We start from the raw sequence: 24,970 nt of genomic DNA, 5'->3' as shown, positions 1-24,970 counted from the left end.
TGCTGCCGTCTTCGGTGATAAAGGATCTTGTAAGACCACAAAGTAATCATTCTGAACAATAGATCTCATTATAGATATGGATGGGGTAGGTGATGGAACAGGGTTAGCTGGCCTCTAGAACATTCTCAGAATTCACCTAGGGATAATCTTTCGGGCGCTTGTTTGTCTTTTCTTGTTCCTCTTTAGCATATTTTTTTCCCTAAAAGCCCGATTTTGAAGGGCTCTGGGTGGTTGAATTCATTGTCAGCAACCCCAGCACCCCTCGTGCTAAGTACAGGGTAGCCTAGAACACCATGGTATTTTCAGGTTTGGATAAAAGCAGGCATGTGACATCTGGGATATCCAACCAAATCTGCCGAATGCCCAGAGCCATGAACCAATTTCCCTAATTAGCTGGCGAACGTCCCTGGGTGTTTCGCCTTTACAGGAGAGGGAGCCCCGAGCCTTCCTCTGCGTGCCCCAGGTGTTTTTCCAGCAGCTCACACTGAGTGAGTGCCTCTCTCTCTCCAAGCCCTTCCTGGCTCTGGCTCTGTCAGCCCCTCATGCGACCCCCTTGCTGCCTCCAGCGAGCCAGAGTTGTGTGTTTGCCGGGGCCATGGCATGAAAATCAAGGCAGTGGGTCAGCGCTAGCTGCAACATGACTCCTAAAACCCACAGAGCAGGACCCAGATGCCATCAGCCTGTGGGCTGATGGGACAGCTGCTCTTGACAAGTGTGCACTTTACACGCAGCCCTCAAGGGTTCCAGGGGCTTCTGTGTGGCTCACTTCACTGCCTCAGTGAGCTGGCTTCCCATCAGAGTCGCCTTCTTGAGAAGCCCCGTCTCAGAGCCTCAAGCGACGTGTCCATCCCCCGTTGTTGGCCCAGCGCCCAGGGCTGGGATGTGCGGGTCTCCTGGTTCCTGTGGGGTCTGCTGATGCACTCTGTTTGGGTGTTTTCAGGGAGTACTACATCACCATGGTGAAATGGGCCACCAGCACGAAGGTGGCAGTGAACTGGCTGAGCCGGGCGCAGAACGTGTCCATCCTCACCCTCTGCGACGCCACCACTGGGGTCTGCACAAAGGTATGGGAGGCGGCGTCCCTGGGGTCTGCACAAAGGTACAGGAGGCAGTGTCCCTGGTGTCTTTGGGGCGTTGGAGGCTGGGGGCTGGCTGGGTCCCTGTGCTTGGACTCCCAGGATGCAGGCTCCTCAGGAAGCTGCGCCAGCCTTGGTGTTGGTGCCACCTGGTGGTGAATCAGACACTGCTGCAACACTCGTGGCTAATGCAATCAGTGACCCAAGGGGCCCCAGGTTGGGACCTGGTCCGCAGATGTGTTCTTCCCCTTTATCTGGGCCCACTCTATCCTGTGTTGAGCATTCCCCTTGTCCTCCAGTTGACATCAGAGAGCGGAAGGGGTCCCTGAGGCCCCAGCCCTGCAAGCCTGCTTCCCCTTTTTGTGAGCTCTGTCCTCCATCTGACCAAGCCGTGGTTGGGGGAACCTGGGATGGGTTGGCCCCTGGGTGGGCTGGCTTCTATCTCTGAAAGTCATCACTGAGGCCAAAAAGGTTCCTGGGGAGGGGGGGTGCTCCACACTTGCAGGTCTAGCCCTAAGAGGTAGATTTCCTAGTGCTAGGTAAAAAAAAAAAAAAAAAAAAAGAAGAAGAAGAAGAGGAAGAGGAAGAAGAAGAAGAAGAAGAAGAAGAAATAATCAATTAAACCCCATTAATACATCCAGGCTGGTTTCAGATACATTCAGGAGTTTCAGAAACTCCTCCTAGGACCATAAGTTCCTCTTTCCCAGAGAGGGAGGCGAAAGGCAGGCAGGGCGCCTTTGCTGTGGCTGGGGAGGCCCGAAGGCAGCAGCTCTCATTGCACCAAGCACAGGGTTGAGGGGAGCTGAGTGACCCAATGGCCTCAGGTGGGCCAGTGATGCACCTGTTGTTCCATATGATTGAGAGCAGATTGGGAAGGAGGGAGGGAGGGAGTGAGCAGACACACAGCCAGGGAGCCAGGATGTATACCTTGTCTCGTCTACACCCAACCTGTGTGTCAGCATGGGGACCCCTTCCTGACGCGGATCTGCGGACAAGGGAAGCCCTTTCTGGAGGCCAGACCAGTGCCCGGAGCAGGCCCCCCGCTGCAGAGCTGTAAAACAGGTGTTTTGGGTATTGTTTTGTCCTCCATTAGGCATCCTTCCATGCAGCTCTGGGAGACCGACTCTTCATGTACACTTTCAGCCCCTTTGGTTTTTTTGGGCTACCAGGATCATCACCCAGAGCTGTGAACTGGAAATCAGAGAAGTATCCACACACACCCACAGGAGCACATATAAGTCCCTGCAGCGCCGTAGCCTAGAGACTTGCTCCAAAATGGGCTCCTGTGTGGACATTGTCCTAAGGATTCCTAACCCATGGATATGTTCTCATTGCTGGGGAAAGTTGTGTTTTCTTGTTCAGGGACACTTGTGTTGGGCTGGGAGCCATAACCGAGACCTGGCGGAGAGCGGGGTGCCTCCTCCCCAGGCAGGCCTCGGCTCTGCGTGTGTGTGTGTGTGTGTGTGTGTGTGTGTGCAGCTGCTGTGTAGGGGAATCAAATTGTTTCTGCACTGCTGGTCACAGACAAAAAACAGGCAAAAAATCCTTTCCCTAATGCTCTTATTTCATTTCAGAAACACGAGGATGAGAGCGAAGCCTGGCTTCACAGACAGGTAACTCTTCATGTCTGACTCGTCACGTTCTCCGTTTACACCAGCCACCAGGTCCGCCACCACAGGGTGGCTTTCTGAGTTCTCATGGCTGGGTGGCTTCTCATGGTAGATCCCCAGGTGGAGCTGCCAAGCTTCCTGGCTCTGGGGTGTGGTGGGGGCCGCTTGGCCCTTCTTGCCGCCACTTCCCACGATGGAACCACAGAGCCACGGGCAATGGCCTTGAGCTCTCTTGGCGAGATCTCAGTTCTCAAAGTGACAGCCTCCTGGGAAGCTAGGACAAGTCCATGAAAGTCGCCTCAGTCTACTCTACCACAGCCAAAGGAAAGGAAAATGTGGCAGTGGTCCCGTTTCTGTCCACACATGCTCGTGGGTGTCTCGTGGGAGGCGGACTCCACTGCCATTCACCCTGGGCCTTCCCGGGGACCTGGCCTCCTGGCCCCCCTGGGTTTCCCGTCCCGACTCAGGCCAGTAATGCATGTGAAACGGACTCTGAGGTCTTGAGATTTGTGGGAGAGGCTGATGGGGGTGCCCTCTGCCCCCATCACAAAAGAAAAGTCAAACTGCCACAGAATCACAAAGCTCTCCACACTATTTTTTTCTGTCCTTGTTGCTCTTTGACCCTGGCAAAGAATAGGTGAGAGAGTTTTACTAACTTCCTTCCTTCCTACCCAACCTATGGGCACCAACACTGCCTGGAAATGTGTGGGGAATGTCCCACCAGGTCAGAGAGTCAAGAACCAAGGCGGAGCAGACACAGGCATCCCACTTATGGATGTGACAGGCAAATGCAGCCTGACAGGGACCCTCCTCTGTGTTTAGAATCCACCATCCGTCTCCACCTTCCATCAGTCATTCCAGGAGGAGAAGGGGGGCAGCCTCACAAGTGGGCATGATCGGTTATTCAATAACCCCTCCTCACCCTCCTTGCCCTCCTCACCTGCCTCACCTGGAAGAGGACTAGCCCAGAGGCCCACTCCCGTTTCCTACATGTATGTCTGGGTGCCAAGTCCCAGCCAAGAAAATAACAGGAAGGAGCATGTGCTGGAGCACTGTGTAAGGTGTGAGCTTGGGGAGGGGGCTGGCATTGAGCTGTGGAGCTCCCCAAAGCCCCCAGGGCCCGAGACAAGAGCACAGGTGTCGGGTACATGTGTGACACCCTTCTTGTATCAGATAGAATGTCTGGGAGGCTGCCGTGAGAGACTCAGGAGAGAATCCCTTACCCATACGGTCGTCTGATCTACACGTTTGGATCATACCAAGCAACCCCCTGGGCTGTGTGGATTTCAGAATGGAATCAGGTACTTCACCCAAGCCCCTGGTCGGCAAGCGCGAGAACATCCTTCCTGTTTGTGGCTGAACGATACTCTGTTGAATGGAGAGACCACCGTTCATTGATCTGTTGGTGGGCTTTGGGTTGTCTCTGCCTTTTGGCCATCTTGAGTGGTGCAGCTAAGAATATTCCGCAGAGGGACAAGAACCAGAACAACAACAACAAAAAACACCCATTGTGTGATGCCGTGAATATGACATGTCCTGAACAAATGAGTTTGCAGAGACAGCTGTTTGCTGGCTGGTGGGGCTAGGGACAGGGGACAGGGCTAACAGCCTCAAGAGCATGGGGTGATAGAAACGTTCTGGAACCAGACACAGGTGATGGTTGCACAAAGTTTTGAATACACTAAGGGCCCCTAAATTATTTGCTTTTATTAAAATGTTTTGTCTTATTTTATGTGAATTTTGCCCCAACACGTTCCTTTGAAAAATGGATCTCCTAGAGCAGCAGCTCTTAACAATCCACAGGGAGGAAAGGGAGATGAGACATGCACATGCATCCAATGTGTAGCAACCAAAAGTAAACCTCAAACATGTCCAGCAAGTGCGTTCGAGTGTCAGAGGTCTTGGCAGGGCTGGAGCAAGGAGTGGGACTTGGAGGTGGCCCAGCAGTGTGGTGTTCTCAGGGAGCTGGGGGTGCACGGCGGCTCCCCTGTCCTCCCGCCGCCCCTGGCTGAGCGTCAGGGTCCGAAGGCCGCATGGCCAAGCTGCCGTGCTGGCCTCTTTGTCCGTGCTGCAGAGGGGCTGTAGAGACACCATCAGCAACGGGGTGTTTCTGTTTCTATCAGCGGCGCGTCTTGTCATCCACCTGAGGACACAAGGTGGACACCAGCCACGCTCCAGACGGACCGCCGGGATGCGACGTGGGAAAATCAAGTGAGCAAAATCAAGTCAGCACTTAAAAAGGAGCATGAATGTGTAAATACAGACTTTAAGGCATTCACTGACAAACAGCTACCGTGTTTAAGACAGCCACTGAAAAAAATACGGCATGCTGTTTTGAGTGTAGGATGGCAGGTCCTATAAAGGAATCACTTCCTCCAAAGTGGTGCTTTCCTGGGTCTGGTCCAGTGTGTTCGAGTGTCAGCGGTCTTGGCGGGGCTGGAGCAAGGAGTGGGACTTGGTGGTGGCCCAGCGAGCCGCCTTGCCCGGGGAGTGTGGGGAGGCCCTGGTTTCTCGGGGCATCCCTAACACAGAGCTCCAGTGGCGGGAGGAAAGTCCAGCATCAGCAGTGTCTCCTGACCTTTCAAGGAGAATTTCAGAAAGGAATTTCTGGATCCTGCCTTTCAAAAATCATCTATAGTGTCTCCATGTCCTTCGTGATACTGTGAGGCCCTGGAGGGTGAATTAGGAACGTGTTCAAGGCTTATAGCTGTCTGCCTGCTGCTCCGGGCACAGGCACTGCACCAGGTGGAGCAGGACGCGGTGTCGTTTGGGAGCCCCAGAGTCTGAGAAGCCCAATCGACCTCAGGGATTCCGTCTGCTTAGATCTGCGGTCTTCTGGTCTCCTGCTCTGGGAACAGGGGGTGGGCTGGAGCAGACCTGAGCCTCCCCACCTCTCGTCTCCTCCCCATCCTTGTCGAGGCCGCAGCATGGACCCCACACGGATCCCCATGAGCCAACAAAGGAGGAGAACATGTATGTGTCCCATGAGTGAAGGCCCACCCAGTTCTCTCTGTCCTGGGAATATTCTAGAGGCCCTGCTCCTCCTCCCACATACGCACATGCCATCACCACCCGAGACCTCACAACATCAGCCCTGATGCTGATCCACAGGGATTTTCCGTAAAGCTCTGGAACCCATCCTCTGGTTGAAGAGTTGGTCTAATGGGCCAACATCTGATAGTCTTTCTTCTTTCACCAGAGTTTTGGTTTTGTGATTTCAAATTCCAGGCTGGGAGATCGGGCAAGGTGAGCGTACCAAAACCACTCTCTGGAAGGAACTGGCAGATGGGCTACAAATGCTCATGAAGAGTCTCTCCCCAATGAGAAGGACTCCTCCTTCACCAACCTGCTTCACCAAGTGGTGTGGGCTCCCTGTCCTACCCAGAGAGACTAGAACGTTCCCCTAAAACCCATGAGGGCCAGAGGTGGGATTAACACCTGGGGCCCCTCCTCAAAAACCATCGCACTCTCTCACCGAGAATACATTTACTGCCCAAGAAACAGGGTCTCCGAGAGGCTTGGGGCCGGTGCGGCACGCTCCCTGGTCCGTGTAAAGATGACATCAAATGGTGAGGGGCCTTCTCAGTGTGAAAGCAAAGCGTCTGGCCGGAATTAATGATTTATTACCTTTATTCAGAGTATTTTTCTCTGCCAAAAGTGCAAACGTTTCCCTCAGAAAACCGAGGCAGTATTGCAGTATCTGCCCTGCAGTTGGCAAATAGAAGTACGTTGAAAAAGCCAGTCACCGCTCGTTTTCCCGTTCCCCCGCTTTTAAATACCACGCTGCCAGCTCTAAATAGAAAAATAAATATTTGCAGATTAAAGGTTTCATTTTATTGCAAATATTCATGAAGATTAAATGTCATTTTAATCACATGTTAGTTTATTTCTCTGGGCACATCGCATTTGCGTGTACGCAGTCACTCATTGCCGGGAAATGTGCGCTCCCGGCGCCAGCTGGGGCCTATTTACCATTTGTTCTCAGCCTGCGTTAGCGTGGAGCTCCTTGAATCAGAAAATATATATCGTAGCCAACTAATTGGCGTTCACGGATGGAAACTTCCAAGCTGGAGCTGCAGAGATACCGGGGTGCTGCTGTAGCAAAATGCCTTTTCCATGTTGAGGCTGCGGCTAGGCCCCAGGGCGGGTGGGGCTGAGCCGCGCTGCGCGGTGTTGGGGGCCCGCGCAGACATGGGGGCAGCACTCTGCAGGCCTCAGCTTTAAATCCAGTCTGGAATTCCTTCCCCAGAGACAGCAGGTGCTGCCCAGCCCTTCCCGTGAGCCTGTGCACACAGGTCCACTCTGTTGACGCTCCATAGACGAAGGGATGTCCTTCTGTCTGCCTCTGCTTATTCCTCGATCTTCCTCTTCTCCCTGGAGGTGGAAAGTTTGGTGATTCCCAAGGAGACCAAAGGCCCCCACACACCATTTATTCTTTCCACTGTGTCTCTCATCAGAAATTACATAGAAAATCCATTTCAAGGGACAGCTGGGTGGTTCAGTGGTTGAGCATCTGCCTTCAGCTCAGGGCGTGATCCCAGGGTCCCGGGATTGAGTCCCACATTGGGCTCCCTGCGTGGAGCCTGCTTCTCCCTCTGCCTGGTCTCTGCCTCTCTCTCTCTCTCTCTCTCTCTCTCTGTCTCTCATGAATAAATAAATAAAATCTTTTTTAAAAATGCATCTCCAAATGTATTTCATCGTGATAAACCTCTTTAAGACAGAATGAAGCCTTTTTTTTTTTTTTTTTTTTTTTTGTAGACGTTAATCCTTTGCTTTCATCCCCAGAATGAAGAGCCGGTGTTCTCCAAGGATGGCCGGAAGTTCTTCTTCGTCCGAGCCATCCCACAGGGGGGACAAGGAAAATTTTATCACATCACCGTGTCCTCGTCCCAGGTAATCACGACAGTTTCTGAAACTGTTGTGCTGGTGACAGCCCCTGGTGGCAAGTGCTCTGAGGACCCTTGGCATCTGCAAGGACCCCGGGGTGAGCCCCAGGTCAGGAACGGGAAAGTAGGTTCCTGAAGGCAGGGCAGGAAGGGGCCCTCGCAAAGTCCAGGGGTCTTGCTCAGGGCAGGGGGTTGAGTTAGCCCTTTCTGTGATGGCTCAGAGATATGACGATGACACTGCTGACAATGTCACAGGAGGCTGTAGGACCCGAGGACTCAGGTCTATGACTTTGACCAACAATCCTGTGCCCTCAACCCTTCCTCCCCACTGGCTGGGCTGTCCCCTCACCCCCAACCCCAGGGCCGGGGGCCCACTGCCTTCATATGCAGCCCTCAGGTTGTGATCCCAGGGTCCTGCATCAGGCTCCCTGCTCAGTGGGGAGCCTGCTTCTCCCTCTGCTACTTCCCCTGTTCATGCTCACTCTCTCTCCCTCTTAAAAAAATGATAAAATCCTTAATAAAAAAAAAAAAGCCGAGAGCCGGGTGAATGCCGTTTGTCCGGGAACGGTCACCCCAGGGGAGCTGCCCACCTGCGGCTCAGATGCTCCCCTGGCACTGAGTTTTCGGGGACCTCGGCCCTTAGCCAGAAGGTGGAGAGAGGGTATGGCAGCTCCATGACCGCAACCCTCATCTTCCGGGTGTGGATCCCATTGCTGAAGCAGCTTAGGTCATTTGGGAGCCAGGATAGGTGAATAAGATTTGATTCCAAATAGCCAGCGACAACCTTCCGTGGCCAGTAAGTAGAAGGCTGGTGTTCAGGTGGGGCCGGGAGGGGGTTTCAGAAGAAGCCCACCGAGGGGCCCCCACCGAGGGAGTGGAGGGTGGGGGTGACCCAGGCGTGCTCGGGCTCCAGCACCCCACTACCACCACCGGACCCGCCCCCAGGCCCTTCCTGTTTGATTCGGCCTCGCCCTGAGTTCATGTGCGTGATCGGCATTACTGAGCCCCCGAAACAGTCCTGCAGGACAGGGGACAGGGCCTGTGCCCAGGCGGGCCCCCCGGGAGCCCCCAGCCCCCGCCCTCCAGAACCCCTGCCCCCCGCAGGCTCCCCCTTCTCCCCGGACCCCACAGGCCCCACCTGACTCACTCACCAGCCCATTCCCACCTCCTCCCTCGGCACCTGCCACTCACCCCGCCTCTTCCACGTGCCCTTCCAGATCATATGCCCCCCCCCCCCCCCGAGATGGCCGAGCCTCCCTCCTTCATGTTTATTGTCAGGATTACCTACTGGGGAGAAAGTAAGACCCTCAGTAAGACCCCCTCAGACCATCCTTGTAAATCATGGCAGAGAATGACAGACAGGTATCCTCCACTCCCTCCTCCCTCCTCCTCCCTCCCCTTCTCCTTCCCCTCCCCCTCCTCTCTATCCTCCTCCCCCTCTTTCCTCCTCTCCCCTCTCTCCTCTCCCTCTTCCCCTCCCTCCTCTCTCCCCTCCTCCTTCTCCCCTTCCCTTCCTTCCCTTTCTTCCCTTCCTTCCCTCTGTTTTCTGGCCCTGTTTACTCCCTTTCCCCATACTTGTCTTCCCTCCCAGTCTCCCCATAACAATGACTCCACTAATGACATTGACAGATTTTAAAGAGGATCCTCGGCAGCCCATGCAGCACTGATGCCTCTCTGACACCTGTGTCGTGGTTGGAGGCACTGGCCAGCACCATACCGGGCGACAGGGACTCTGCTGGTCTCTGTGTTGCCAACATTCAGGGAAGGGGAAAGGGCTGGGGCCTGGGGGGGTCACTGAGGCTCTGGAGCTGGGCTGGATCCAAGCCCCCCTCTGGGGAGAAGGCGGGGCGGGGGTGGTGGAGGGCAGATGGCACCCCCACGGAGAGGCTCCCCACCCTGCGACGCTGGGCCTGTAGTGTAAGCGTGGGCCAGGCTTGCCAGCACCCCCATGTCCTATCTGTGTTCCAGCCCAACAGCAGCAATGACAACATACAGTCCATCACCTCTGGAGACTGGGATGTGACCAAGATCCTGTCCTATGACGAGAAGCGGGATAAGATGTGAGTAGGGCCCAGGGCCGGCCACCGCTGCAAGACGCGGCCTCTACTTCCCGGCAGACAGGTCTCGCTGGGTCTGGTTTCTCAAGGGCCCCACTTCCAAAATCGCCAGACTCTGATCAGAGGTAGCTGAGCAGCCAGCTCGTGGGGTGAGTCGGGGTGGCCGTCTGTTTGCTGTCAGTGGGCTCCAGGCACCGTGCACAGTGCCTCAGGTGCATCATCTCATTTCACACGGCAGCCCCATGGGTGCTTTACTACTTCCCTGGTCCAAACACAAGTCCACTGAGACAGAGAGAGATTAAGTCACTGACTGCAGCTACTCAGATGGTATTGGGGGACTAGGACTCGGCTCAGAGGGTAGAGGCCTGGCCCTCCCCTGATCCCACCACCAGAGTCCACATTCCCACCCACGCTCCCAGTGGCTGGTGAAAAGCACGCCCCTGACGTCATGAAGCTCTACGGGATTACCTGGACGGGTCCTAGCCCTCTTGGGGCTAACAGTCTTGTAGAGAAATTCCCCACCTGAATCAGGGGCCATGCCACCACCATCCTGACCCCCAGCCCTACCCCACCGCCCACCCCCCTCTCCAGCCCCACAGAGCCCTGGCAGCAAGTGTATGGCTCTCCCTGCCCACATGCACACGCCCAGGGCGCTGGGCCTGAGCCAGAGGATTGGTCCTGTCCCCATGCACCTTGTGTACCTGCACGGACAGAAGTCCCCAGGAAATGTGTGCACACAGAGCAAGCCCCCCCGGAGCCCACTAATCCCTGTTGGCCTGGTCTTTGCAGCTACTTCCTGAGCACCGAAGATCTGCCCCGGAGGCGGCAGCTCTACAGGTACGTGGGGGCTCCCCCGGGGCTCACCTTGGCAGGGCAGTGGCTGGGTCAGCTCGCCCCGAGCCCCAAGGGGTAGGGGAGGCACCACGCAAACCCTCCATGGGGTGTCTCTGTACAGTCCCTGAGCCCAAGGGCAAGACCTGTGGAGACCACCGTATTTGAGGCTTTATTTTCTTTTTCTGCTTTTGTCAAACAAGCTCCCTGCCTCGCTTTCTTGTGTTGGTCAACGGTGGTCTTTCCGTCTCTCGGCTCTCCAAATATGAGTTGAGGGTTGGTGGAAGACAGGTCTGGTCAGGTGGTGCTGGAGGCCGGGTGGGGAGGAGGCCGCATCTAGTCATCGTGGCCGACCTGCCGGGACCGCGGTCAGTTCAGAACCTCAGAGAAGGCGGAGCAGGGAGCCGTCTGAATCCTGGGACGGAAACTTCTCCCAGGGCCTGTCCTCTTCAGGGTTGAGTCCTGCCATCTGCCTCAGAGACTATTCCCCCTAGAGCACGTGTCAGGCTCTGAGGCAGGATCCCCGGAGGTGGACATAGGGCAACTTCCCTCCTTGATGCTTTCCAGACTAGGAGGAGGTGGCAGCTGGCTGTGGGCTACTTGCACACCTAGGGCCCGAGAGGGTGACTCACAGTCTGGATGGAGCCGACGCCAGCTCCCCTCCCCGTGGCAAGGACCCGGAGAAGCCCTGTCGGGCAGGTGGACCAGTGTGTCCCCCCACCCCCAGGGCGTATGCTGAGGGTGTAAAAGGGCGGCTCAGGGGAGTCCTTTCAGAGGGAAGAAAACTCCGGCAAATCCATGGGGTCACAGGTTCACTTCTCCCTGTAGTCATGCCGGTCCGCCAGGATAACTTCCATCTGTCCTGTCACCCACAGAAGGGAAGGTGACCAAGGCAGGCCACCTGCCCTTTCTCTCTGCCCTATGCATATGCTCGAAGGCTGTCCTGTGGCACAAACCATCCTCTGCCCTATAGACAGCTTTCTTGTGGGACCTGGGCTTAGCATGGACGCTTCCCCTGCATGGTGCTCAGGCAGGGACTCCCTCCAGGTGTGTGCCAGGACTCTGCCATAGCTTCCTTTTTGGAAACACATTCAGGCCTTCTTGGCATGAAATTGTGCTTGATCAGGGTGGTCCTGGGGTTCCTGCACCCCTGGCCCCGCCGAGCGAGAAGCACCACCTCTCTGTGTAACTCTGCGGGGGGACCAGCCCCGGAGCAGCCAGAGTTTGGTCCAGCCCACATCCCTGGGGCTCCTGACTGGTGCCGGGCCCTCTGAGAGAATCCTGAGATTCGGAAAGCCATCTCCTGTTCTCCAAAGGGCCTGGGTGCAAAGTCCTAGATAAGAGCACCAAGCACAGTGCCCCCTCATGCTGGGTCAAATGGGCCCAGATAGAAGCACAGGTGCACAGGTGACCGAGTGTGCACCAGTAGAGCAGGAGCGCTGCGAGCTCTTCCATGTTGGGGACAGGAGGGTGATAACAGAGCAGAGGATTCGGGGGCATTCCCAGGGAGACAGGAGAGAGGTCCAGCAGGCAGCGTCAGGGAACCCAGAGCACCTGTGGGAGGAAAGCAGCCAGCTGCCTGTAGGGCTGAGCTGGGGGCTTGCAGCTCATCCGCTGGCTCATGCTGCGCTGTCTTCACTCCCCCAGCGCCAACACGGTGGGCAACTTCAACAGGCAGTGCCTGTCCTGTGACCTGGTGGAGAACTGTACCTACTTCAGCGCGTCCTTCAGCCACAGCGCAGATTTCTTCCTGCTCAAGTGTGAAGGTAAGTGGCAGGACTGCTTCGAGTTCAGTGCCACTGACACGGTGGGCAGGTGCACCTGCTGGCTGGGGAGGCTATGGCGGGAGCACATCCTAGGTCAGGGGGGCGCCCGCCCAATAGCTGGCTAGGGCTCCCGTGAGTAGGTCGGGTGCAGTGTTGGTCTCCCACCCTCCCTGAGGGTTTTTACAGCCCACCAGTGTCCACAGATGCTGTGCCACTTAATCCTAAAGGTCATGTGCACTTCCTGCAAGCAGTTCTGGGAAGCAGGAGGGTAAGCTCTCACACCTTGATGAACCTAGGCTATTTATAAACGTAATAAAGGAGTTTCAAAGATCAACTTCTATGTATGCATATGTGAGGATGGAGGTGATATAAAAGAAGTCTCAGAGAGGAAAAAAAATTATTCACCTGTGACTTAATTTGTGGATAATTTATCCCAGAAAGTTCCTGAACACACCTGTCAGCACACACAGGCACATCCCATGGTGAACAAACCAGTATCTTTGCTTCTTGTCCTCATATCTCAGATGGATAAGGTATGAACCCATGAAAAAGTAAGTGCTAATAAGTATGGTGGTTACAAAGTATGTGTCCAGGAAGAGCCGCTGAGATCACCTCGGAGGACAAGAACACATCCCAGGAGGAACCAGCCAGGGCAGGAACAATTTAGTCCTGCAAGTTGTGGATGGAGAATGAGGAGATTTTGCTAGAGCACTGTCTTTGTTAGCCTCTGCCAGCTGCTCATCCTTTTTATGAGTGTCTTGAAAATCTTGAAAAGCCTTACAACAGGATGACTCAGCCCCTCGACCACCACAGGCTCAGCCCCAGACGTTCTCCCAAGGTAATGGAGAAACACATGGGGGGCCTCTGAAATACTTTAGCCCCCTTAAACCCCTCAAAGGTTACTGCACCAGACTCCTCTGTCCTGTGCGTGCTGGACGCAGACAGCCAGGGGCTGACGTCACGGGGCCAGAGCAGGAAAGAACCCGAGCATCAGTCCACTTCGTTAATGGACAGGAGGTTGGTGGATCCCTGACTCCTGGTGAGTCGTGATGCACAGGGACCAGTGTTGAGGTCTCCTGGATACAAGGCCAGCGACACCTGCCGCCCCGTAGCAAGATCTTTAGGAACTTACAACTTGGGAAAATGTGGAAGTTTATGCGGCAGAGCCCACACCACCAGGAGCTGAGACGACAGCCTGATGGGAGCCACCCAATCCAACATCCACAGTCTTGTCTCCAGGAGAAGGAAGGAACTTAAAAACACAGAAATGTCCTGATAAAATACAGAAGGGAGAAATCAAAGGGAATCCAAAGAACATCCCAGACAAGGATACGTCATTTAAAATCCATTTAAATATTTAGTGCGTTGCCTCATCTTAAGGGTAGCATACACTAGCCCTCTTGTCTACAAAATATCTCTGTAAATACTTCATTTATGATAACCTATTTTCTGGCTAAGTAACTTGAATGCCCACATTAACCTTGTCCACCCCAAAACCTAATCAAAACCTCATTTTTAAAAAGGGATTCTCTAAAATGACGTAAATGTACAAAGACAAGAACAGCCAACCTTCAGACCCAGGGCATGGTGAGGAGGGATTTGGCCACCACAAAAGCTAGTCAGGGTCCTGTGGTCAGATGCCAAGCAGCCTCCACTGTCTACCACCAATGTGCAGCTACCTGCCGTGGGGTGAGGCTTCAGGAGACAGTGACTACTATCTGAGCATCTGATCGCTTGGGGGTGTTGGGGAAGAAGGATCAATCCTCATGGATGAGGTGGCACTTCAGATGAGGTGAGGGCATGAGTCAGAGTGTGAAGTGCAGTAACCAGGAGAGAGGAAGAGGAAGAGGAGCACTGAGATCACGTGGAGGGTCCCCCTGGCCTGTGAGTCCCTGTCCATCCAGAGGAGCACTGAGATCACGTGGAGGGTCTCCCCCACCTGTGAGCCCCCACCTGTCCAGCAGAGACATGCATTGAAGAAGTCCAATTAAACAACCAAAACTAAGTCTCAATAATTCTATTTACCTCGTATTTCTCAGCAGAGATTAAAGTAGACTCAAATGTGTAGCCCACAGAAGCATGTATTAAACTTCTTCCCCTGTGTCTTTCTTTGACACCCCAAAGCTGCTTTGGAGACGCCTATAAACCTCTGACCAAAATAACGTCCCCACTCTTAGCTCTAGGGGCTTTCCTTCTCCACTCTTGCAGTGCTGGGTGCAGTGATGTGGCCCCTAAGATGTCACAACAACAAAAAATCCTTCCCATTTGGGCTGAGGAAAATGTGATGACATTAGAGGTTCTCGGGGATTTAGGGGAGGGGAAATCTGTGAATGCTCCACATTCACAGCGGCTTGGCCCCGGCGCAGGGAGTTGTGAACCATTCAGTTTGGCCGGAGGAGGAGGAGGCTGTAGTCCGGGGGTTTAGAACTAGGACAGGCTGGAACTGACCATGCAAAGCAAATGCTCAGTCAGAGCAGCCACAGGCCGTGACACCTCGGGAGTCCACCAGGCTGGGGACCATAGGGTAGGATTGCGAAATTGCGACCTGTGCACCTTCCATTGTGATGGGTTCTAGTAAGGTCGTCTGCTGTGGCCCTGTCCCCTTAACCTACATGACAGTGTTTGGCCTGGGAGCTCCATCCCAGCTGATTGTCACTCATCATTTGTCTGCAGTGAGCGCTGCTGTGTAACTAGGCCTTTGGTGTATTATCCTTCCCCTGGCATACGGGTAACCTCCACCCTCATCATCACAGTCCTTTTCCTTAGGCTAATTATCCTGTGCTGTCTGCTCTGATGCTTCCTTAACATTTATTCTGTGCCTGCTCAAGGCTTGTCATTTCTATAATTCTTTATCACTCTTTTTTTAAAAGATTTTATTTATTTACCAGAGGGGGGGAGAGAGAGAGAGAGAGAGAGAGAGCAAGTAACCACAGGAGTGGGGAAGGGGCAGAAGGCGAAGCAGACTCCCCCCTGAGCAGGGAGCCTGACGTGTGGACTGATCCCAGGACCCCGGGATTATGAGCTGAGCCAAAGGCAGACGCTTAACTGACTGAGCCACCCAGCGCCATTCTAATTCATTTAAGAATTTTTATTATGTAAAAAATTTTAAAGGCATAAATTATTTTTTATACTTTTGCACACAATAGGTTAAAATAGCGTAGGTAAAGAGTCATGTCTGCAATGCTCACATCCACTCCTAACCTAGTGAGGCCCCTTCCACCTGTGCCAGTATTCATATCTACAAGACAGGGATTCAGGTGATCACTGCGTACATGCATGAGGAACACCAGATACAGTAGAACCTTGTGGAAATTCACCCACCTATTTAATATATAGATGTTTAGGTTTCTCTCCAGATCTCTAGGGTTTGGCAGTGAAGCCAGATGCATCCAAAATACTGTTAGGATGTAACATTTTATAATGGTTTTCCCAGAAATATCACGAAGGTTTTGGCTTATACACTTACTGGTCTTCTCACAGACCCTGTAAGATGGATGATGATAGAAATACCTAATATTTGTTCAGCTCTTCACAATTTGAGAAGTACATTCTTTATGTTTTATGTTTCTATTCCCATTTCTGATTCCTTGCAGTTTCTGCTATAACACAAAGAGATCTTAGAGTTCCACACGCTGAACAGACTGTCTCACACTTCGGTGCTTTGTCTCTGATCGCTCGGTGAGCACCTGTACCTTCCCCAGAGCTTTCTTGAGGCAAGGGTTGATTTTTATTCACTGTCACTGTTCCTCAGCTGTCCTGGGGCACCTGCTCAGAAGCCTGGCTGTGCTCCTTGCAGAGCTATGACATCCACCTTCGAGCCTTGGACAACCCCAAGATCATGTTTAAGGAAAAAAGTACTCACACCTTCTGTATTCATTTCCTGGGGCTGCCATAGCAAATTAACACAAGCTGGGTGGGCTTAGAGCAACAGACATGGATTCTCTCACCATTCTGGAGGCCAGAAGTCTGAAAGCAAGTTGTCTGCAGGACTGATGGCTCCTGGAGACTCTGAGAGGGGACCGGTTTTGTGCCTCTCTCTCCAGCTTCTGGGGATGCCGCAATCCTCGGTGTTCCCAGGCCTGTAGAGGCACCACCCCGATCTTGGCCTCCGTAGGCATGTGGCCTTCTCCCTGGGTCTCTGGGCCCTAATCTCTCTCTCCTTGTAAGGACACCTGCTGTGGGTGAGGAGTCACCTTACTCTAGTCAACTTCTTCTTAACTTGATCATATTTCCAAAGCCCTATTTCCAGATAAGTTCACCTCCACAGGGACTGGGGTTAGGACTGCAACATATCTTTTGGGGAGGACACAGTTAACCCACAACACCTCCCTTGTGTGACCCAAAGCACCTTCTTGTGTAAGAAAGAGAAGAAATTCTGTTGCTATTTTTCTCAGAGACACAAATTTAAGGGCAGCCACATTAGACTTTGTGACAGAGACTGATCCTAATGGCTTAGCCACATTCTAGAAGGAATGAGAGGGGCTGCTGATGAAAGCACTGGGATCTAAATCATATTTTTGGAAAATAACACAGGCATGATAGCAGAAGTGTATGTTTTCTCCAGAAATTCTTCTTCCATGTCAGAAGGCAAAATGAATACTCACATCACGTGGAGCTTTGAAAAGTTGTTAAGGTTTCCTCCTCCCCAGCTGAATTCAACTCCGAGAGCCACTGAGCAACTGAATCAAAGCACCCCGTTTACATAATTTGAGTTTTACAATCATAGCCTCTGTTTAGAGAACTGGATTTTTCTCTTCAAAGTGAATCCCACAAGCATGATTCATTTCCTTCGAGTTTGTCAGAAGGACCTAGTCTTATTTCTAAGAAACACCTAAACTCCACCAGGAAAACGGGACCTGTGCATGAAGCAGGCATTTACTGTTCCATACCAAAACAGTTTTATTATTATTTTTTAATTAATGAATGAACTTCTTTTTCTTGGAACCCAGGATGGAACTAGAGCTTTTCTTCCTGTTCTGAGTGAAAAATGGAACAGCCTGTGTTATGAGTCCTGCTGCAGTTCTGGCCTCCAGCCCCCTACAGTGTTGTGATTTAGGAGCTACTTCTCGATGGTTAAGACATTTGACCATAGACTCAGACACTTAATTTATCAAGCCAAACTTCTCTCTCTTGAAGTCAAACTGAAACAAAATATGATGACGTAAGCTTAAAGTAAAGCAAGTGACTCTTTCCTAGTTACTGTTCTATGAAATGCTTGGGGCTTTGTCATCACTCTCGGGGCCATCAAGAGAGAGAAATCACAGAAACAGAGAGCAGTGAAGGATGGAATCAGACAGACCTAGCTAGAAGCTGGGCTCCTCCACACTAGCTTTGTGACTTGGGCACACTGGCTGGCCTTGCTAAACCCTCCATTTCCCCATTTTGAAAATTAGGGCAGCAACACTACCTGTCTCACAAAGTTGTTATCAGGATTGATGGAGATAATGAGTGTAGAGTGCTTAGCATGGTGTCCGATGCATAGCAAATGTGTAATAAATGACAAGTAATATTGTTGTGACCACAGTCACCATCATCATCATTGTCATCTTAGTAATCAATGAAGAGTGTCTTGGATGTCCACCAGCTACTGACTCGGCGTCTAGAACATGAGGCTAGTACTACAGATGGTTCACTTCTGCAAAATTAACAAAGCAAATCCCTTACTCACTGTTTCCAAATGTGAATGATCATCTTATACCACACTGGGCTGGAAGCCCTGGATCTGCCCTTTCATTAGCAGGGTAGAAAGTTCTAGAAGTGACTGTGATTGCCAAATCACAGAACCTTAAGTCACCCCTTTGTTAGGCATGGAATTGAAGAACCTGGTGGTTTCAGGAGTACATATACCAAAGGGGCCCTCCATAGCCATTTTTTGGCAGAACTTAGGAAGGAACCATGTGTTCTAACTTCAGCCCTGGGTAATTTCTCTCTCTGTGCCATTTCCCCTCTGCCTTTACTCTGTCAGATTCCCAGTGCTCCCAGATACCACATCCTGACCCTGGGGGTTGTAACTGAGGGGGGAGGAAATGCACACTGAGGTGTTATGTTAGTTCTCCCTGAGTTTTAGTCAAAACAAAGCCATGAAGGGCAGGGATGAAAAATAGGAGTCAGGCTCACAGGCCGACCCCACTTCACTGGAAGTCACTGGCTGCAGTGCTGTGGACTCAAAGGATACTTTGGCCAAGTCCAAGCTCAGTGAGAGAGAACGTCATGAACGATTGGTTGGTCATGTCTGCCACACGCAGCAGTGAGGCAGGAGGTGGTGCCCACATGCCACATACCTGTCACTGGAAGCAATGGAAATGCCTACTAATCTAGACACCACTACAGAAATTTTCTCGAGGGAAGCTTGTTGCCCAAGGTTTCTAACTGAAGCACAGCTGTTAGTCATACATCTTTTAGAATGAGGAGAAGATAGCTTTAGATCCCTCCAAAATGGCCCAGGGCTAATGCTGGCTGGTTCATACCCACTCCTTCAGTGTACATTTCTAAGCAGATGTACCCTCTTCCACCCTGGCCCGATGTAGGCATTAAATATTATCCTTCATTGAAATTATTTCAAATAACTATAAATAATGGGCCAGGGCTAGAAAAATAATAAATAATCTGTATCCTCATTGATAAAACTATATTATTAGCTTCAGACGTATAGGTTGGTATCAATCCCCTGCAACAAGATTTGGAAAGGGAAAAGTACATGGTTTGCTTCTACGAGCTACCAAATCCCCTAGACATCTCTTACACCAAGTTTCCAAGGCATTAACCTGGGCTGCCCTTTCTAATTTTGAGTTTGTCCAAGTGTATGTTTGGAACCAAGTTTGAGACTCCTTGGAGCATTGCTGGTGTGTTTATGAGGAAGAACATCTGTTTAAACTCTCAAACATTTGGAGCTACTCCCTTTGAGGCTGTGGGTACCAAGAACAAGGAGAGGGATTCTCAAGGCAGGTAATATCATAGTATAATTTACATGAATACTTTGGAAAATGCTAAACTCATCAGTAAATGCTACCAGACTCTAAGCAAATCACTCACTAGGAGCCCTGTTGCTCCTCAGTAACAACCAAACAAGTATCTCCCTTGGGAGGGAAACTTCTCAGTTTCCCACATGATGCCTTCTCCATCATCAGGCAAGTGTGTAAGCCATGCCAGCACCACGTAACAGGGTACTTTCCGCAAAATTGGAAGTATTTCCTGAAAATGTTCTCTTTGAAATGTCCATTGACAATAAATAATATCACTCAGTGCAATAACAGCTCTATGACCCACACTCTCCTTTCATGCCACTGTCCCAACTCCAGCAAGTAAGAGCCTATACGGGTCAAGTTTCCTTCAAGCTGTCTCTCCAACCAGCCACTTTGCTCCTGACCACCACATCACATTTCCTAAAGTGTATTTTTCTTCAGAATGGCTTCCTGAGCACTTACATTTCTCTCTTTTCTACATTAATGGTAGAAGAAATATAAAATCAAAAAATAAATAGCACCACTGTGTCACTGAGAAAGGGGCTACCAGCAGACAAAACATTGAAGAGTAAATAGAAACAGATCACATTTAGAGTGAAAGCCAAAGCCTAGGATATATAGTGTGATTGATGAAGGACATGATTACCAGGAAAAAAAGAAAAGTAAAAACAGTCAATGAAACTAAAAGACAACCTACAAAATGAGAGATGTTTTCAAATGGCATGTCTGATAAAGGGTTAGTATCCAAAATATATAAAGAATTGATACAACTCAACACCCAAAAAACGACCCAGTTAAAAATGGGCAGAAGACATGAATAGACAGTTCTCCAAAGAAGACATCCAGATGGCCAACAGACACATGAAAAGGTGCTCAACATCACTCATCATCAGGGAAATACAAATCAAAACCACAATGAGGCATCACCTCACATCTGTCAGAATGACTAAAATCAGAAACACAAGAAAAAACAAGTGTTGGCAAGGGTGAGGCTTATAATGACCCCTCTATTCAGTTTTTCTTTTAAACTAAAAAAATTTAGGAAAGGGCATATGTTTTGTTGAGTCAGTTTATTATTTTATCTCTTTTTTAAAAATTAAGCTATTAATTTTAATTCCGGTATAATTAACATGCAGTGTTTTATTAGCTTCAAGTGTTCAATATAGTGATTCAGCAGTTGTCTACATTACTCAGTGCCTGTCCTGATGAGTGTGCTCTTAATCCTCCTCACCTATTTTCCCCCCTCCCCTCCAACCATCACCCCTCTGGTGACCATAAGTGTGTTCTCTGTAGTTAAGAGTCTGTTTCATGGTTTGTCTCATTTTCATTTTGTCTTTTTCATTTGTCTCTGTTCATTTGTTTTGTTTCTTACATCCCACATATGAGTGAAATCATGCGACATTTGTCTTTCTCTGACTTATTTCACTTAGTATAATAGGCTCTAGATCCATCCACGTCATTGCAAATGGCAAGATTTCATTCTTTAACATTCCACTGTGTGTAACATTCCATTCCATCTTCTTTATCTATTCATCCATCCATGTACACTTGGGCCTCTTTTATAACTTGGCTATTGAAAATAATGCTGCCATAAACAGAGGTGCATGTGTTTTTGTAGTCTTTGAATAAATCCTCAAGAAGTGGAATACTGGATCAGATAGTAATTCTATTTTTTTAATTTTTGGAGGAACTTTCATACTGTTTCCACAGTGGCTGCACCACTTTGCATTCCCACCAATAGTGCACATACATACACACACACACACACACACGCACAATTCAAAATGGATTAAAGATTTAAGCATAAGACCTGGCCCTGTAGGGATCCCTGGGTGGCGCAGCGGTTTGGCGCCTGCCTTTGGCCCAGGGCGCGATCTTGGAGACCCGGAATCGAATCCCACGTCGAGCTCCTGATGCATGGAGCCTGCTTCTCCCTCTGCCTATGTCTCTGCCTCTCTCTCTCTCTCTCTCTCTCTCTCTCTCTCTCTGTGTGTGTGTGTGTGTGTGTGTGTGTGTGTGTGTGACTATCATAAATAAATAAAAAATTAAAAAAAAAAGACCTGGCCCTGTAAAACCCCTAGAAGAACAAACGGGGGAAGTTTTCATGATGTTGGTCTTGAAGGTGATTTCATGGACATGACACCCAAATCACAGGCAACAAAACCCAAAATAAACAAATGGGACTTCGTGACACGGAAAAGCTTGTGCACAGCCAAGGACACCATCCACAGAGCAAAGAGGCAGCGCACACAGGGAAGGGGGCAGAAAATACTTGTAGATCCCTTGTGCTGGCTGCTAGAGAGCTCCAAGGGAGGCATATGGCCCACAATGTAGGTCCCCAGAGCACGCACTTGACATTCTAACCTGTTTCCTGGATGTCTTCTCTCTCTCTCTCTCTCTTTTTTTTTTTGATCTTTATTTTTACATTGTTCTACTTTTCCCACCTATCCATTTTAAGCTAGTTTTATTTTTATCTCTGCATTTATATCTTTCTTACCTGCTTTAAATCCTGTTTGCCACAGACCGGGGGCAGATGCCCATCATATATGAGAGGGTAACAGCTGGCCAGCTGACTGACAGACAGACCTCACACTGCTCCTCGAGCTCCGGAGGGAGCCTGCAGTCAGGCCAGAGATCCTCAAGCATGGTTAGCAGCCTTGGCCGCCCCTTGTCAAGGGCAGTGTTAAAGGGACTTCACTACACAAAACAGATAAAAATGATGCCGTATTGGCATTATATTTTATTAGTTCAGAAGTATAGAATGGGCTTTGCAGATCAATCCAAGAAGTCACTGAGACTGTCTTGATAAATAGTAAATTTGGAACTGATTGATTCGAGAATGCAGGTCAAAGTGACAGCCTCGAATCCACCAGCTTCAGCAGCACAAGATCCCAGCCACACTCTCACTTGCTGTGCTTCTGTTTTAAAGCCACTGCTGGAAGAGATGTCTGAGAAGTTCCTAATGTTATTTCGCTACCTATAAAACTATCCACCCACCCATTCTCGACCTGTTAGATGTCTCACAACCTCCAGTGTCCAAGCCCATGAACTTTCTCTGATCCATCCTCTTAGTCTCTGTCTTCAGGTCTCTGAGAGCATTTCTTGCCTCTTTCATGCTGTTGTGTCTTGTATCTCTCCCTCCTGGGCACTAAACTCCCCAAAGGCAGGACCTCTTTCATTGGCATCTATACAGAAACCATATCACAGCCTGAATATGTGTGGAGTTGACACATGAATGCTCAGTGAGCCCAGTGGTGCTCTGGGGCAGTGATGGGCATCACGTGTATAGGAGACGTGGAGACCAGTCCAAGCCCATGGACCATCCATCCCAGCACATTTCTGCTCACATTTGCTCGACCTGTCCCAACCTTCTTGGTGCTCTCTGTCCCCTCACTTGGCCTCAGTTTCCCCTTAGCACATCTCACTCCTGTTGCTGATATTTTTGCAGATGTGTTTCGGTGCCCGTCTTGCCCATAGAATGTCAGTTCAGTGAGTGCAGGGACTTTGTCTTACCCACCATTTTGAGCCCAGTACCTGGAACAATACATAGTGCATAGCAGTACCTGGAACAATACATAGTGCAATACAATACATAGTCTCAATAAATAAGTATTTTTTGAAGGAATAAATAAAAGCTACACTAAATATACTTGGAGGCCAACATAGACTGAATTCAAAGTCATAATTCTACTCTAGAACTTCCCAGAAAAGAACTCATGTGCCCTTCTTAAGGTGTTGTGGAAGCTACCTCTCATGATGTGGAAAACCAAAATATTCTTTAAGACATTATTTCCTGCCATCACTCATAGAAGTGCGCTTACAGATTTCCTTTTTTAGGCAGAAATGTTGTAAACAAGGAAAGAGGATTCCAACATAAAAATAATGCAGAGGAGCACCTGGGTGACTCGGTTTGTTAAGGTTCTGCCTTTGGCTCAGGTCATGATCTTGGAGTCCTGCGATGGAGCCCCTCATCGAGCCCCCTGCTCAGCGAGGAGTCTGCTTCTCCCTCTCCTCCCTGCTATGCTCTCTCTCATTATCTCTCTCCCTCAAATAAATAAAATCTTTTTTAAAAATGCAATATGCAATTTTAAATCATATTTTTACATGCACTAGATTGGTCTGAATGAATTTTCCAAGTCATGATAGACCTTTTTAGCAGACTTTACATGTTTCTTCAGAGAGAAGCACTAAGGCCTGTGGATGAAGTTTTAGGGAACTGTGTCTGTAACCCAGAAAAGCCATGAAGGGTTATAAGCATCATCCTATGGTTGTAACTCTACATGCCCTGAATGTACATACAGTAGAAGTTCTTCCTAGGAGCTCTCCAGGTAGAAACTATGTGGCCAGTGATGGAGATGTCTTGGGAGGAACCCTTGGAGTTTTGAGGGACTCTATGACCTTGTATTCTTGCCAGTGTAAGAGTTGGTGATTGTTCTTTTCTAATGCAGATGCAGTAGCGCAATTATAGGGAAACTCCCAGCATTCAGGCAGATTCGGCACCTTCTCCAAACATCTGGTATCTCTGGCCACATACAGTTCAATACTGAACACATGGAGAGATCTGAAGTGCATTCTGTATCCCATCACCAAAATCCATTGGATCTGTGACGTCAAAATCTCGTATTAGGCACATTTTATTCAGTTGTCTTTTTAAAAAACGTGATGATTGTCAGCTAATGGGATATGGCATTTATGAGATTCACCAACAGCCAGTGAATCTCAGGAAGTCACACCTCGACTGTCCAGGGTAAGCTGTACTTTGCTGCCTCTGCCTCACCCCATGATGCCTTGAACAGGATGTGATGCCTTGGACAGTTCTCTGATCATGTCAGAGCCTCATTCATAATCTGGATTGTTCTCTTAAAAAAGATCCTTGGACAAAGTCAATTTTATTTTTCCATCTAGAGGTTATTAGTGAAAACTTTGTTTTATAGGTGGAGATAAGGAAGTGTTGGCACTGGACTGAAAGAATCCTCACCCTAAACCATACTGCTGGCATATTTTGACCACCAGCAAAATATCTATCCATCTCTCCCACCCATGTTCTAACAGTAGGTGCTGTTTTTGTTTTAAACCAGGGGACATTAATTGCCTGGTAGAGATGAATTACAAGTATTAGATTGGAAATGTATAGCTGGCTCCCAACAAAAGTTTCCATTTTAGATAAGACATGAAAAGAATCAATCCTAAACTTAATTACTGATGCTAGTGGAAAAGAAAAGGAATAAGGGAGACCAGATGTTTCTCTGGCCATGAGTTTCTGCTCCTTCCCTTCCTCACTGTTGAAGAGAACACTTGCATACATAGATGCTTGGTGGCACAGGGAGGGAAAGTCTGTGAGTGAATCCCACTATGCAGATTATAACGGGGAGTGGTGGGGCATATGGGAGGGGTGGAGAGAACATCACGAGTCTGAAAAGAACAGCTGCTCCTCAACTCCAGTCAGTTGTCACCATTCAGAAACTGGTTTCTGGATCTTAAAATATTTCAACAGAGCTTAAAAACTCGTATTTTTATATAAAAATCAAATTTCTGAATGTTGGAAACCAACTAAAATTTGAAACATGTTCCTTTTGGCTAAGCAAAGCATTAGCAGGGGATATCTGAACCACAGGTGACCGGCCTCTGACATCTACTCGAACCAATACACTGGATGGCCAAGGGGAGTTTCTTATTGGATTTTGGTCCCAATTATGAGGTTCCCTCTTGGTTAGCACTGAATAACCAAAGCTTAAATAGCCAGAGGCAAGCCATAAGAGAAGTGGATATGTTTAAGACTCAA

The 24,970-nt window shown here is 49.9% G+C and overlaps 1 protein-coding gene across 4 annotated transcripts in view; it reads left to right on the top strand.

Moving 5' to 3' along the window:
• DPP6 (dipeptidyl peptidase like 6) overlaps positions 1 to 24,970 on the top strand; it is an 823,115-nt gene that overhangs the window by 743,721 nt on the left and 54,424 nt on the right. For all 4 annotated transcript variants that reach the window (XM_077849559.1, XM_077849557.1, XM_077849556.1 and 1 more), the window contains exons 11-16: positions 941 to 1,064; positions 2,651 to 2,689; positions 7,472 to 7,579; positions 9,541 to 9,632; positions 10,419 to 10,466; positions 12,108 to 12,226. In XM_077849559.1, the coding sequence (XP_077705685.1) occupies positions 941 to 1,064; positions 2,651 to 2,689; positions 7,472 to 7,579; positions 9,541 to 9,632; positions 10,419 to 10,466; positions 12,108 to 12,226 (530 nt within the window). The remainder of the gene's footprint in view (positions 1 to 940; positions 1,065 to 2,650; positions 2,690 to 7,471; positions 7,580 to 9,540; positions 9,633 to 10,418; positions 10,467 to 12,107; positions 12,227 to 24,970) is intronic.

This window comes from Canis aureus, chromosome 15 (assembly GCF_053574225.1).
Source record: "Canis aureus isolate CA01 chromosome 15, VMU_Caureus_v.1.0, whole genome shotgun sequence".
Taxonomy (NCBI): Eukaryota; Metazoa; Chordata; class Mammalia; order Carnivora; family Canidae; genus Canis; species Canis aureus.
This window is presented reverse-complemented; position numbering and strand designations above follow the sequence as displayed.